Source organism: Theropithecus gelada, chromosome 1 (genome assembly GCF_003255815.1).
Source record: "Theropithecus gelada isolate Dixy chromosome 1, Tgel_1.0, whole genome shotgun sequence".
Classification (NCBI taxonomy): domain Eukaryota; kingdom Metazoa; phylum Chordata; class Mammalia; order Primates; family Cercopithecidae; genus Theropithecus; species Theropithecus gelada.
In genome coordinates, this window is record NC_037668.1 from 71,382,483 (window position 1) to 71,397,525 (window position 15,043).

General features: G+C 54.7%; 1 protein-coding gene across 2 annotated transcripts in view; it reads left to right on the forward strand.

The window, feature by feature from the left end:
- PTPRF (protein tyrosine phosphatase, receptor type F) overlaps positions 1–15,043 on the forward strand; it is a 93,921-nt gene that overhangs the window by 3,978 nt on the left and 74,900 nt on the right. For both annotated transcript variants that reach the window (XM_025377924.1, XM_025377933.1), the window contains exons 2-3: positions 3,618–3,697; positions 10,405–10,540. In XM_025377924.1, coding sequence (XP_025233709.1) covers positions 10,450–10,540 — 91 coding nt within the window. In that variant the 5' untranslated portion in view covers positions 3,618–3,697; positions 10,405–10,449. The remainder of the gene's footprint in view (positions 1–3,617; positions 3,698–10,404; positions 10,541–15,043) is intronic.

Below are 15,043 nucleotides of genomic sequence, written 5' to 3' on the forward strand. Positions count from 1 at the left end.
TTAGGGACTTGGTGAGGAGGGGCAGAGAATAAGCTCTTAGTTGGACATGTGGCCCTTGAGGTATTTGGGGCATTTGAGGCTCAGTGCAGGAGGCGCATCAAGGAGGGGCTTTGGTGTGAGGGTATGGGAGAGAAATGTGGCCCGGACAAAGAGAAGCGAGAGCTGTGTGAGAGCGTAGAGCTGTGCCCATCAGAGAAAGTAACCTCCGACAGTGGGGAAGAGCTCGAGTTTTATATTGCTAGGGTTGGACTCTGTTTACTAGCAGCGTGACTTTAAGCAAGTGGCTTAACCTCTCTGAATCCATTTCCTCATTTGTCAAATGATTATAATAAAAACCCATGCCTTATAAGGGTTGTTATGGGGATTAAAGATAGTATGTATAAAGTGTGCATAGCACAGGGCTTGGCATCTAGTGAGTACTGTTGTCTGTGTTTGCAGTTACTGTAATCATCCTCAACAGGGGTGGTGTAAACCCACTCTCCCATCAGGGGTCACATGAGGTTGCCTTTAATAAGAAGATAGACTGCTAAGGTTAGGGTACCTGTCTGCCTAAGGTTGCTGCAATTCTGGGCTGAGATTAGCAGGTCGAGGAGCTCAACAAAGGGGGTGCCCAGCCCCCATTGTTATCGATGGGATTGTGAATGTTGCTCAGGTGTTTGACCTTCAGGTGGTGGGCTTGAGAAGACTAGAGGTGAGGCCTGCAGAAGAGACTCCAGGTTTAGGGTAGGTAGAAGGGCATTTTGAGAAGGGGCAGCCTTGGGGTATTGAGTTCTCCGTTTCCTTCCACCTTCCCTGGGCCCTGGGCTCCTACTGAGGCTCTTTCCACCAGCATCTGCCTCTGTGGTCCAGATGCACCACGTCTCTGTGGGACCATGACTTCTAGGTCTGAGAACTCCGGTTTTAGCTCCTTAGCAGTATTTTAGCTGCTGTTTCTGGGGACTGTTCCCGGTGCAGCCACAGGGGCATTCTGGGGGTTGCTCCAGAGGGCAGCTGTGCCTGTATTCCCCTAGATATCTACTTGCCAAGTTTCAGGCTTGGCAGATGATGGGGAACCCTGCTGGGGCCAGCCCTGGGTTGACCCCAAGGGCTTTCTTTCTTGATATTGGACATGACTGTGGACTTCACCCTTTCTGAGGCCTTTCTGGGTGCAAAGCAGTGTGATTTCTTTCTTTCTTTCTTTTTTTTTTTTTTTTTGTTTGTTTGTTTGAGACAGAATCTCACTCTGTTGCCCAGGCTGGAGTGTAGTGGTGCAGTCATGGCTCACTGCAGCCTCCACCTCCTGGGCTCAAGCGATCCTCCTACCTTAGCCTCCTGAGTATCTGGGACTACAGCTGTAGTCCCACCTGGCTAATTTTTGTATTTTTTGTGGAGACGGGGTTTTGCCATGTTGTCCAGGCTGCTCTTGAACTCCTGGCTCAAGTGATCCGCCTGCCTTGGCCTCCCAAAGTGCTGGGATTACAGGGGTGAGCCACTGTGACTGGCCAGCAGTGTGATTTCTAACTTGGGTCCTGAACCATTCCGGCCCTTTCTGAGTAGCTTTCTAGTCAACCTTCCAGGTGTCAGTGCCAGCTCTGTTCTGGGGGTGTATCTGGTTGTCCTGATTGTTCTGGGCTCTGTCCCAATGTGAGTGTAGAGTGGTTCTGGGAGCTGCAGTTGGTGAATCTGAGTCTTTATTTGGTTGCCTGATAGGTTGTTTTGAGATCAGTTTGATCCCAGACTGATGTGGATCAAAATTACTGTCTGGCTTTTCTAGGATCCTGCCCTCACGCTGTTCTGTGTGCCTCTGGGTCTTTGCAAATGTTTAGTCTTCTAAAATGGTCCCTGGCCGCTTTGGGTACACTCCTGTTTCCAGGTGTGGCTTCTGCTCCATGTAGGGCCTATCTCAGATTCCAAGCACGAGACCCTGCTATGGCCCTGGGTGTGGCAGCAGCGCCTGGCCAGCTTGGGGGAGGCCTTTCCCATTACCCAGTTCCCTGCCTTGGACTCTGCCCCTCTGCCCAGGGTCTCTGCACAATGGCGTAGCCAAAAACCTCACTTGAATACTGTGAGGCCCTGCGGGCATCTCTAGACAAATGGGCCTTTAAGTTTGGGGCCTGGAAGCTGGTTTGTCTGGCCAGACCCGCCAGGCAGCCTGTGTGCTGGGAGCAGCAGCCGCTGGAAACGAGAAACTCGACTTGGGGAGCTGGGAGGGAAGCATGCAGAGAGGGCCACGGGTTCTGGTGCAGGTAGGTGGGGCAGTAGAGGCTGGGTCGGTGAGCTGGTGAGGGCCGTCTTGCGTCAGTTGGGATGGCCTTCAGTCCATGAGAGCACCCCCATATTGGCAGAGGTGGTTAGTGCAACTTGAGGGTAATTTCCAGGTGCAGAGGTGTGTCCTTGATTTCATGATGAGGGTCAGTCTTGGGCCAGTGAGGACATTTCCATGCACCACCCTCCCACTGTGGTTTCTTTGTGTCCGTTATAGGAGGAGCCAAGATGGCAGAGTGGAGTGGGGCGAGGATCACTGTGCATGTGGGGGCATGAGGTGAGAAGCCTGCTACAAGGTGCAGCTTGCGTCGAGTAGGCCAAACAGCTGAGCTTCTGTGAGGTGGTGTGGATGTGTCTGACCCTCCCCCCCCGCACTCAGGATGGCACCCACGCTGGTGGGGGCTCAATAATGGCTCTAGAAGGAAGGGGCTGGGCTCTGTCGCTGCATGTGTGCCAGCGGAGGAGGCATCCAGGGGCACACCTTCATTTTGAAAATTATAGAGAAGCAGAAAGGCAAAAATAAATATTGCTTCTGAAGCTTCTTTGAAGACTGGCATGTATGTTGGAGTGTGTTCTTCCAGGCTGGGCTGTTTTCTTTGAACTCATTCATGCGTTCATCCACTCATTCAGTGTATATTGACTGAGCACCTACTACGTGCCGGCTATCAGCCAGGTGCTGGGAATATGGAGATGAGCTGGGCAGCCACAGTCCATGTTCCTGTCAAGCTTATGGTAGTGACTCAGTCATTGTAAAAATATGTAAAGAGTCATGTTTGTGGTCACAGCTCCAAGCCAAGGTCCAGGCGGGTAGTCTGGGACATTGTGGAAGGCTTCCCTGAGAAAGTGCCACTGGATCTGAGATCCGAGGGTAAATTGGCCGGAGGAACACGGGTAGCCTGTGCCAGGCAGTGGCATTCAGCACCGGCAAGGTTGGGAGATAGGAAGAAATTTGGCACATTTGAGGATCAGAAGAGGAAGTTCCCATGCTGGCAGGAGGAGAGCATGGGCAGGTAGGGCCGCAGAGGTGGGACGGGCTGACTTTGCTTGGCTCCGGGGTCATGCTGAGGAGCTGGGCCACAAAGTCTATTGCTGAGGTCAGGGACTTGGTCTGTGTTGCTCACAACTATATGGCTAGTGCCTGCAAAGATGCCTAGCACATAGTAGGTGCTCAGGGAGTATCAAAATGAATGAGCGAGGGAGTGAAGGGAAAAGATGGGCATTTTTACCAGATGGGGATGGTTCTACATGAACATTTCCATAACCTGCTTTTTTTTCTGCATAAACAGCAAATTTTTAATGTCTTTCTGTGTCAATACATATGCTGCTGTGATGAAATTCTTGATGTTTTTTCATATGCTTTCCTTTCTGTCCAGAAAGGAGCGGAGGCCCTGGTGCCCTGCCCTTGGTGCTGAGTATCCAGCAAGAGTGACTGGGGTGAAGAAGCAAAGACCTGGTGAGTGTGCCCCAAGAAGTGGCCAGGAGCAGGAGTGCGTAGGGGTCCTGTGGGCCAGGCTGAGCAGCTTAGACTTTGGTGCAGGGTTAGTGGAACTATGTAGGGGGTGTCAGCAGGGGGCATGACATGATCCAGTGAGCACTGGTGAGAGATGTGGAGGCATGGACCAGGAAGGCAGTGACTGAAGTGGAGAGAAGGGATGTGAGTGCTATTTAGGAAGGTGGAGTAGACAGGACATGGTGAAGGATTGAATGCGGAGCATGAGGGAGGGGAGGTGTCACGGATGGTGCCTGAGTTTCTGGCTGGAGTGGATGATAGAGGTGGATAGGGAATGACATACAGCTCGTCAGCTACTGTAGGTGTGAAATAGGCTTCTGGTGATGTCCTGGGACTTAGACCAGGATCTATCTTCTGCTTCTCCATTCACCACGTTTCTGTAGAAAGGACTGTTCCCATCAACTGTAGGTTGTGGTAGAAAGAGCATGGTGCCTGCAGGATCTGGGCATGTCCTCTGCATCTCTCTGAGGTCCCCTTGTCCTCCTCTCTGTTAGAAGCACAGAATGGGTGGGCTGGAGTTGTAGGGAATGAAGTTGGCGAGTTGGTTTAGAGTTAGCATCATGGGCCTTGGATGTCAGGCTAAAGATGTTAGACTTTTTTCTGAGGGCTATACAGCAGCATTGAAGGTTCTTAAGCAGAGAAGCAATATCCATGCATTCATCTGTCCATTGCCCATCTGTTCATTCATTCATGGAACACTATCTGAGTGCCTGCTCTGGAATAAAGTGGCAAACAAAAGTGCAGATTTGCATTTTTATGTGCTGAAAGGTGGCATTGGTCTGTGTGCAGTCCAGGTTGGAAGGGAGTGATTGAAGGCAGGAAGCCCACCAAAGAGGCAGGAAGTGATGAGGTCTTACTAACATAGTGGCAGTGAGGATGGAGGCAGGGCATATTCAAACTTATTGATGGGTTAGATGTGTGGGATGAGGACAAGGGAGCATTTAAGGAGGGTTTGCGGGCTTGGTGACTGAGCAGATGGTAGGGCTGTCCCCAAGACTGGACACCCTGGAGGAGGAGTGGGATTGGGGCAGATGAGTTCTGGTTGGGCCATCCTGAGCCAAGAACTCAGTGGGTCTGTTCATTCTCTGTAAGCTCCTTGAAGGCAGAGCCTCTGACTGTCTTGTTCATCACCCTGCCCACTGAACATCCGGACGGGTGGCTGAACTAACAAGGCTGTGGAAGAGATGGGTCTGGCCAGGGTAGGGGAAGGAAATGTGTGTGTCTTGGGTGTCTGCTGGAGTTCAGGCCCTATGCTTGGTGAGATGGGCACTGGGGTTATGTAGAGAGTGCAGCAAGAGGGGCTATGTCACAGGCTGGAAAGGTCAGATGGGGAGGGTGGGTGTAGGGACATCATGTGTCTCTTCGCCTCTCCATCCTCAGATGATGGTCTGACCTACCTTGAAGTCCAGTCTTGCCAGAAGAGGTACCTGAAGGTAGAGCCCTCTGTCCTCTGGGGAGGCCACTAGCTGATGGCATGTCTGATGGGGTGAAGATGGGGTGTGCTATAGGGCCTGACTTCTGGAAGCTGCGTAGGGCTGATATGGGGGTACAGGGGAAGGTACTCTGAGGTCCCGAGGCCAGGTGCCAGCTAGTACAGGAATTAAGCCAGCTTGGAGCTTCCATGGGTACAAGGCCCAGGGTGCCCAGGGGATTGGGTTCTGGGGCAGGGGCCAGGTCAGGCTCTAGACTCAATTGGCAAAGGATCTTGTTGTCTGTGTTGGGGTTTCTCAGCCTCAGCACTGTTGATATTTTGGATCAGATAACCCCTTATTGTGGGGGTGGGGCTTGTTATTGTAGGGTGTCTAGCAGCATCCCTGATTTCTTCCCACCAGATGCCAGTAGCATCTCCCCGCTTTCCCCAGTCTCAACAATCAAAAATGTCTCCAGTCGTTGTGTAATGTCCCATGGGGGCAAAATTATCCTGAATTGAGAACCTCTGGTCTACAGCCTCTTGCTGCTTTCACTATGCTGTACAAACGTGGAAAACTGGGGCAGGTCAGTGGGGAAGACGGACAGTGATGGGCCACTTGAGCAGAGTTTTGAGGGGTGAGGAGTGCTGGGGCAGGAGAAGGTCATTTTTTTCCAGTAGACAGAACAGCAAGTACAGAGGCTTGGAGGCAGCAAAGTTGGGGAACAGTAATCCAAGAAGGACCCCAGCCCCAGAGGAAGGGGCCTGGAGGCTTAGGGATTACAACTGCAGGAAGATACCTCTGCTGGTCCCCTGTGGCTGTTTGCCCCCAGAGCTAGTCTCCTGCTGACCCTCTGCCCCCTCCGAGTCTGTGACACTCCTCCTAATCTTCCCCTCCACTCCTCAGTGAGATGGAAAAACTAAGAGCTGCAACAGGGTGGGACTCAGTCCAGCTGGTGGGAGCCCCAATACCAGCCGTGGGAGGGAGGGCTGTTCCTGGCTCCGCTCACAGATTCCAGCCAACTGGCTGGAGGAGGGAAGGCGGCCTCGCCCTCTTCCCCACAGGCCCCTCCTTCCCTAGGTCAGGGGTCCTGGCTGAGACTGTGATTTATTCCTGTCATAATCCAGTGGTTGCTTTGGTGAGAGTTGGAAACATGTTGGTTTTCCCTTCCCAAGTCTAACAAGGCCTGTTTCCGCCTCCGCGGCCACTGCTGCAGTGCCACGCGGTGAACTGTCCAGGACATGACAAAAGGGCTCGGTTAGCTGCCCGCTGGTTAGAAGATGAACAGCTCAGAGCTCGCCCTGCTGACAGGCGCTTTCCTTCCCGTTGCCCAAGCGCTGGCCTTTCCTCTTGGCCGTCTGCTCTGTGGGGCCCTGGTTACCCCTCCTTCTGCTCATGTCCATTTCTGGGCCCCAGGGTCCTGGCCTGGGGAGGTAAGGTGGGGGAGGCTGCAGAAACAGGTGGTATCTGGAGACTAATTAATATTTGCGAATAATAATGCTTGCCCAAGGAAACAAATCAATCTGTGTTTGCATATTTATGGCGAGGACTCAGGAATGATCCCAGCTGTTCTCCAGCCAGGGAACCCCCCATCATTGGTGTCACATGGTCCCTTGGGCCCCCACAGAGGCTGGCAGGGTGCTTAGGGTGGGCTGCATGGAGGTGACATGGCTTCTGTGTTTTGTAACATGAACCTTCTGTGACGTTCATACGCAAATACTGTGGCTTGCTCTAGTGCCTGCTTCTTCCTTTTCCCTCAAAGCAGTGATTCCCAGGCTCTTTGGTTTCACGAACCAATACAATTTCCAAAAGTACTCAAGAGCCAGACATGGGGTTGGCAATTTTTTATTTTGCCAAGTAAAGGCATTATAAAAAAACAACTGTTACCTGCTATCCCCATCGTTTCATACAGGAGAGAACATTTTAACACCAAGGACAAAATTTGAGAATAAAGGACAGTTCTTCCCAAGAAAGGGCAGTTGGCAGCTTTACACTGACGTAGCAAAGGAAAAGGATATATTAAAACCATTCTGAATGTGGAAAAATTGTGTCCAATTATATTCTATAATATCATACCGTATGTAATTGTGTTCCTGCCCAAGTATGTCAGCTTGGCAGAACGGATGGTCCACAGTGCAATTCAGAGACGAGCTTGAGTGCCCAAGTGCCCCGGCCTTGTTTTTATCTTGGTTGTTGAAAGCCCAGGCTCACCCAGCCATGCTGGTGAAGTGGGTGCTCTGCTGTGAAGACCGTTGCATGGATTCACAAGATGCTCAGCCTTGCAACCGCATTCAGGCTAGCAGCAGCCCTGCCCCCTGTTCCTTTCCCACCTTCTCCCCGCAGGTGACCCTGGGACTCTGGGGGCTGGTGTAGGGCCAAGGTCTAGACTTTAGGCCAGGCCTGGGGATCCAGGGCTGCTCTGCTCTGATGAGGGAGGCCCTGGAGCTGGGAGTGGCCTGAACCGCCTGACACCAGGGCAGGCTCTGTGCCCGGAGTCCGGGGCGGGAGGCAGTTTGCTTTCACCAGGAGCTGGTGAGGGAGAGGCCCTGGCTCGTACAGCTGTGTGGTTGCCCGAGTAGTTGCCTGAGAATGTGTTTGTGTGTGTCCCTTGTGTTTCCCCATCTCCCTGGGCATCTGTGTCCTTGTGTCCATCATGGACCACTGGAAGAAGCTCTCTCTTCTACTTTCTGGATCTGAACAAAGTGTCCTGAGCACCCCAACCCAGAGACACGGGGTTCCTGGAGGCCCCAGGTTGGGGGTAGGGTTACCTGAGGCCCAAGTTCTCTTAACACCCATGGCCAGACTCTCATCCAAGCTTGTACCACATGGGTATCTATTCTGGGAGTTTACCCCCACGATGGCTCTCCTGGGAGCTCTGCCCCCACCGTGATGTCTGTAACAGCACGTTACATCTCTGTGATGATGTATGGGGAGTTGCACCCCTGTAATGTCCTTATCAGGCAGCTGCACTGTACCCTCTGGGTCCACCCACGTGATGTCTAGACCACGTGGTTAAACCTCCATGATGTCTGCACCTGGGAGTTACACTGCTATGATTACTGCACCAAGGCGGCTACAGGGGATTAAGCCTCTGCTCATTGTACTGGGGAGCTGTATCCTGTGATGACTGTACTGTGCATTTTATTTTCAGAGCAGGGAGATATGCTCGTGCTGGGGGCCTATGTCCCTATGAAGCCTGCCTGGCAGGGGTTACATGCTTGGAATGCTTGTTCCTGGGAGTTAACATCTGTGACTATTATAGTGTTATACCCGTGATGCCGGTACAAGGCTGCTGTACCCTGTCCTTTGGTGCAACACAACTATTGAGTTATAAACTCATGTATCTCAATCAGGGGCTCCAGGATGGTCCATCAGAGGCCCATACCCCCATGATGACCTGGCCTGGCATAGGATACCAGATGTGTCCACAGGCCCAGGGAGGAAGAGCCACTCATAGTCCACCACCTGATGGCCGCTGGGAAGGTGCTCCATTGTTGGCTGCATGTGGCACCATAGCGCAAGCTCAGGCAGGGCCTTAGTGATGTGTGACCCCCATCCCAGCGTGGCCTTGCAGGCGTCATTGTGGTCTCAGCCGCCTGAGCTCTGGGATCATGAAGCAGATCCCCCCCCCCCCAGCTTGGTGTAAATGGACACCCATCATGCCCCTTCAATGTTCTTACTTTGTTGTTCAGCTCCTGTCTCAGATTTTTGGTGAGATCCTGGGACAGGGGACAACTCCCACCCCTTTTCCTTTGTGTTTGGCCCCATCCCACTTTGCAGTCCCACCTGCTTTGTCCAACACCTTTGCTCAACTGCTGCTCCCTGACCTCATGACCTTTGATTATCTCAGTTAAGACAAGGGTTCAAATTTCAGAAAGGACCGGAGCACCTTTGAGCCCTGCCCCTTCCTGTTCACCTGCCCTGTCACCTTGAAAATTCTCTTACCACTGTGGGTCAGCGGGGACCTGGGTCTGATCACAACTCCCTGACCGAAGTCCATGGGTATCACTTGGGGCCCCAGGGCGTGTCCGTCGTCATGCACTCTGCTCTGTTGTGTCTTCACAGCATTCATGAGGGATTGACCACGTCTCATCCCTCTGCCCAGAGCGTGGTGTGATCAGAGCTTGTGGGCACTTCCATACATCCCCTGGTGCCCCCCGTGAGGGGTATGGGAGAGAGACCCTGGGGAGCTCACTCTCCCTGGGGCCAGAGAGCGATAGCAGCGTATCTCCCATGTACAGTGCGGCCACACTAGAGGCTTCACCCAGGTGTGCCTAGGGGCACTCCAGGCCAGGAGCTTTGGGAGTAAAGGCCTAGAGGCATTCAGCCAGTCCCAGAGGCTAGTCAGTCTTTTTGTGCATAGCTTCCTGTCTCAAACATCGGCGCGTGAGGCTCACACCCCATCCTCCCTACACTTGTTCGGCTCTGGGCTTCTGGGGCAAGGGCAGAAGAGATGTGGGGTTTGAATTCTAGGGTCTAGCACCCCCATTCCTGGCCACTAAGGCCTCCCTGTGGTTTCTCTGTGAAGTGGGAAGGTGCCATGGGAATTGGGTAGGACGAAGGTGGCCAGGCAGGGCAGCAGCAGCTTGTCAAGAGCACGTCCTGGCGAGCACTGATGGGTTGTGGCTTTGGCTGGAAGCCTCTGATACCTGGAGCTCATCTTCTGCTAACAAGCCTGTGTTCTGGGGCCTGTGCTCAGCGTGCTTGTGGAGTCTGGCCTCCCACCTTCTCCCTCCCTGCTGGGGAGAGGAGGGGCAACATAATTATCTCAGGGAGACTCCAGAGTCAGTCTGCTTAGCCCTTCACTGCTCCTTGTCTGTCTTGTCTCTCTGTCTTCTGTCCCACCTAAGTGTCTCTCTGACCCTGTTTCTCTGTCCTCTTATGGGGGTGAGTTAGAAGCTCAAGGTCTGGAATGGAACACACTGTACATTCTCTGATGTCACCCACTCCCTGTACCCCCTACTCAGGTTTAGAGAATGGCCTGAAGGCCTCCTGCACTCTTTCTTCCTCCACTGTGACTATTGGGCTGTCCTTATGGGTGCTGGGGAACCAGTGAGGAACTTGGGTGGTCACTGGGGTCAGAGGTCTAGGTGGTCATTGCACAGCCCAAGTAGTGGGGGGGTCTGTTGAACGAGGTTCTGCATGGTCAGTCGGTCAGTGGGGGTCAGGAAGCGACAGGGGTGGCCATTAGGGATACCAGTAAATACCAGCTAACTAGCTCTGCCCTTCTCTCCATTACAGGTTGATTGTCCTGGGCTGTGGCTGGCTGTGGAGCTAGAGCCCTGGATGGCCCCCGAGCCAGCCCCAGGGAGGACGATGGTGCCCCTTGTGCCTGCACTGGTGATGCTTGGTTTGGTGGCAGGCGCCCATGGTGACAGTAAGTCTGAATCCTCAAGGTGCAGATCTCCCAGGTTGAAAGGTGGCATCCTTCCCAGCAGGACTCTGGGATGGGGACAGACCAGCTACTAGGAGAGACAGGATGGCCAGAAACCCTTTAGACCTTCTGTCCTAGAGAGCCCCCACTGCTTGGAGAGCCTCTTTCTAAGGAATACCTGGGTACTTAGGAGCATCTTTAGGCACCAGAGTGGGGCAGTCGAATCGTGACCCTGTCGTACGGGGCCAGGGTGAGACCTATCCTGGATTCATGTGGTCACTGTGTGATGTGCCTGTGCATGTGCTGTGTCCACTGTTGCAGATCTGTGCTGAAGGCACAGTGTGAGCTACAGCCAGGGGTCGGCATGGGAATTGGGGGGTGGCACGCAGGGCATGTGTATGGATGCATGCCCAGGATGCCAGGTGTGTCCATAGGCCCAAGGAGGGTCAAAAGCAGGAGCCACCCATAGCTCTTCCCCTACGCTGGACCCTCAGGATCCAAATATCCAGATCTGAGCCCCTCCTTCTCTTTTCATGGGGACCTTCTAGGCAAAGGAGCATCCCCCCTACCCCAGCTCCTCAGCCCTGGAAATGGGGGAAGGATTGTGTTTGGCCGGCAGGAAGCTGAGCAACGCCCCTGTGTGTGTGTGTTTGTGTTAGAAGGGGGTGGAATTGTCCCCATCCAGATCCAACTCCGAACTTTGGTCCCTTTCCTGCTGCCCTTCCCCCTGCCTGGCACTATGAGACTGGCCGCAGCCCGCCCCGTCACCATGGTTACCACTGCTTGGTTACTGGTGGGAGGCGGGGCACAGGGCAGATTTAGCCAATCTGCAAGCTGAGGGGGAGGGGCGAGGTCGGAGCCAAGGTCCCTGGGGGAAGGGGCCGTTCCCAGCCTGTCCAGAGCCCAGGGGTGATCCAGGGCCAACCCTGGGGTCAGTCCACGGGTCACCAGGCCGTAGGGCTCCCCCACCCACCTCCGCCTCCGTATCTCTGGGCACAGATCTCTCCCCTTGCCCCACCGGGGCTCTTTCTTCTAATGGCTCATTAATTATTCAGAAACATTCTGGAGTGGGTGGGACTGGCGTGGTCCCGCCCTTTGTCCTTAGGTGCTGGGTCCTGGGTGGAGATAGAAGGGAAAGGAGAAGGGGCAGGCATTCCCAAGGGGTGGGGCGAAGGGTCATGGGAGCACCAGGTACCAAAGAGAGGGCTGGGGAGATGAGAGCAAGGAACAAGACAGGTGGGGAATCACATGGGGAAGTGGGGCAGGGTATCTCCAGGCTTGCCTGGAACCTGCAGGGGCAGGTTGGAGTAGAAAGCCCTATCAGGTGTGACCCCTGTGGTTGGCAGGAAGGTGAAGGCTTGTCCAGGTGTGGTTAGCAGCTCTTGGACACTGAAGTACTGTCCTTGCCCTCCCCGCTGACCCAACCCCAGGCACTCTGAGGGCCTTCAGACAGGAGCTCTAGGGCAGGGGAAGGATGGCCCAGCTGGGCTTCAACAGATAACACATTCTGGGAGAAGAGCTGCCCTCCTACTGCATCAGACCCAACGCGCTCCAACCTGTACCCCTCACTCTCATCCCCTAGCCTGCTGTCTTCCCGCGTTCTCTCCTGTGAAAGGCATTACCACCCACCTGGTCACCCAAGTCAGAACCTGGGCCTCCTCCCAACCTCCTCCCTCCGTGATATCCCACATCTAATCCATCACCAAGCTCCGTTGCTTCTACCTTCTGAATATCTTTGGAATGCATCCACTTCTCTCTCTCCCGCCTTCATTCAAGCCACCCTCGGCTCTTGGGCTTTTGCACGCAGCAGCCTCCTGACGATTTCCCTGCCTCCAGTCTTTTCCTTCCTAATCCATTCTGCATTCCAAAGGTAGCGTCATGTCACAAGGTGAAAACATCATCATGTCACTCTTCAGTTTAGAATCCTTCAGTCCCTCCTGCCCCCAGGCCCCCAGGGTTGTAACCCTTCTCTAGGCCCTGCATTATCAGGCTTCTATCCACCTCGTCTCTTGCTGTCCCCCTACCCACCCCACTCACCCACCATGCTGACTTCTTTTAGTGGCTCACCAGTTCCCAGTAGGAATTGGTAGGGGCAAGGCGGAACAGTTTTTAAAGCAAAGTCAAGCACCTCCATGCTGGTTCCTTAGGAACCAAAGCCCAAAGACCAGGTCTTGAAGGTAGAAAGCAGCTGAAGAAGCTGAAATCCTGCCTTATCCAGGTAGGGAGTTCGGGGCACTCAGGCCTTCTCCCAGGCAGAGAGCCATGGGGCAGGAGCCTGGGCTCGGGGTCATGGTGACTGAGCCCCAGGAGCCAGGGTCTGTCCTCCGGGCCTGTCTTACACTGCACACACTTTTGGATCTCTCCCTGCACTGAGGCTGGTCTCGGGCTGAGCTTGGGCAACTACTAGCCAGGGGCAAGTGGCCATGCATGGACAGGGCCACTGCAGAAGGTAGGGTAGGCCCCCCAGAGAATTGATGGCTGGGGCAGTGAAGCGCGGAGCGGACAAATGTGTTTCAATAGGCCTCTTAACGAGACAAATGAATGGGGGCCCTGGCCTCTGAGGGGAGTGGAGGGAAGCGGGTGGAGAAGCAGCTGCCAAGAGTTAGCCCAGAGGCCCCAGCGTCAGTGCCGCACACGCAGCTCCAGTGGAGATTTGGGCATACATTGGGGTAGGATCTGCCACAGCGCAGCTTCCCCAGCCGGGCTTCGTGGCTTCTCAGGAGGGGAGGTTGTGGGGCCAGAGGTGTCCTGAGCCAGGGCAGAGTTTTTTGCTGATCTCAAGTGCGTGTCGCATGCCTGCCTTCAGGCAGGACCTGTAGTGTGGAGGCACAGGCTTGTGAGCAGTGACCACAGGGTGTGCTGGGTGGGTGCAGTGACACAGGCCATGGCAGAAGCATCTTGGGAGGGGAGTTGGGAGGCTTCCTGGAAGAGGGGAGCCCTGAAGGGTGAGTGGACATTTGCTAATGGGGGCATATTGCATAATGAGGTGGGGTTTAGGGGAAGAAGCAGGAATGTGGCTGGGCTTCTCTGTGGAACTCATGGGAGAGCCACAGTGAGAACGTGACAGCATGGGACAGAGGTGGGGTCCCGGGACCAGGTGGGAGTGAGACCCTGGGTATGGCCCATTTACCCAGAATCCTAGGAGCCCAGAGCAGGATGCGTGCTGGCTGGAGGGGTGGGGGGTGGGTGGTGGGTGGTGGGGGGGTAGACAGAGGTGGGCAGAGGCTGAGGAGCTGGGAGTGTGTCTGTTGTGTCATTTCCCTCCTCCCCAGAGCCTGTGGAGCACACAGGGTCTGTCGTCTGTCGTCATGCTCTCCCCCTTGTTCTATGGGTGGCCTGTCTAGACTCTGCTCCCTGTGGGACTTCCCACAGGTTCCGCTGCTTTCTCTCTCTCGGCCTGTTTCCCTGTTGCACAATGCGGATAATCACGCCTACCTGGAAAGGTTAACTGAGGTCACGTGGACGAGGTGCCTGGAACCTAGTATGTATTCCCCTTATCTGAGGCCGTGACCTGGGGCTCTTGCTGTGTCCCTGGGAACCAGGCTTGTCTCTGAGTGGGCTCCAGGGGGCACCAGGAGCAGTCAGAGGAGCTCACTGAGTCCCCGCCTAAGCTGCTCAGAGCCGGGGAGATCTGCCTCTCCAGAAGCTCCCTGCCCTGCCCTCGCTGGCCCTCACAGCCCTGCCTCCGTGTTCCCTTTGTGTACGTGTGTATGTGTACTCCATGGGAAAGGCACAAAATAGCAGTCAGTCTCTCTATAGAAGAGCCTTGATGGTGGCCCAGTTTGACTGTCCCTGGGGCTGGACCCCTACAACCTCCCTGGGAGGTGGTTGCAGCCGCCCTCTTCCAGCCAGTTCCACTTATTCCTTTCTTAGGCCACTTCCTCCTACCCTGCATGGGTTTGGGTGGCCCGAGAATGTTGCCGTGCATACCCCGGGAGCTGAGCAGAAAGGGCTGTGCGGCTGTGTGTGTCGGGGAGGGGGCATGCTCTCGTGGGGTGTCAGGCCAGGTGGCAGTGGGTAACTGGCAGAAAGGCCCTCCTGGTGTGTTCTGGTGGCACCCTGTTGACCCAGTCTCAGAAGTTGTGTTCAGATCTCCCTGAACACCAGCTGTGGGTCAGGCACTGGGCAGAGTAGTCAAAGTAGCTTGGTTTGCTGCCTGCCTGGGGACCTGACACTGTGGGATCTGGTCAGTGCTGGGATGGGAAGCCCCGGGCGCCTCAGGCCATGGGACACAGAGCAGGCTCCTGCAGCAGCTTGGTCAGGTGGGACATGAGAGAGGGGCTGGGCTGGGCACGCTCAAAGGCAGGGAGGAGCCCGAGGACCTGGCCTGTCAGGGTAGCCTGGGTGGTGGGTCCAAGCTCTGTGCTCTGCACAGTGCTGGGCCTATACTATAGTAGGTGATCAAAAAATACTTGTTGAAAAAGTAAAGAAGCCGGGTGTGGTGGCTCACGCCGGTAATCCCAACACTTTGGGAGGCCAAGGCAGGTGGATCGCCAGAGCTCAGGA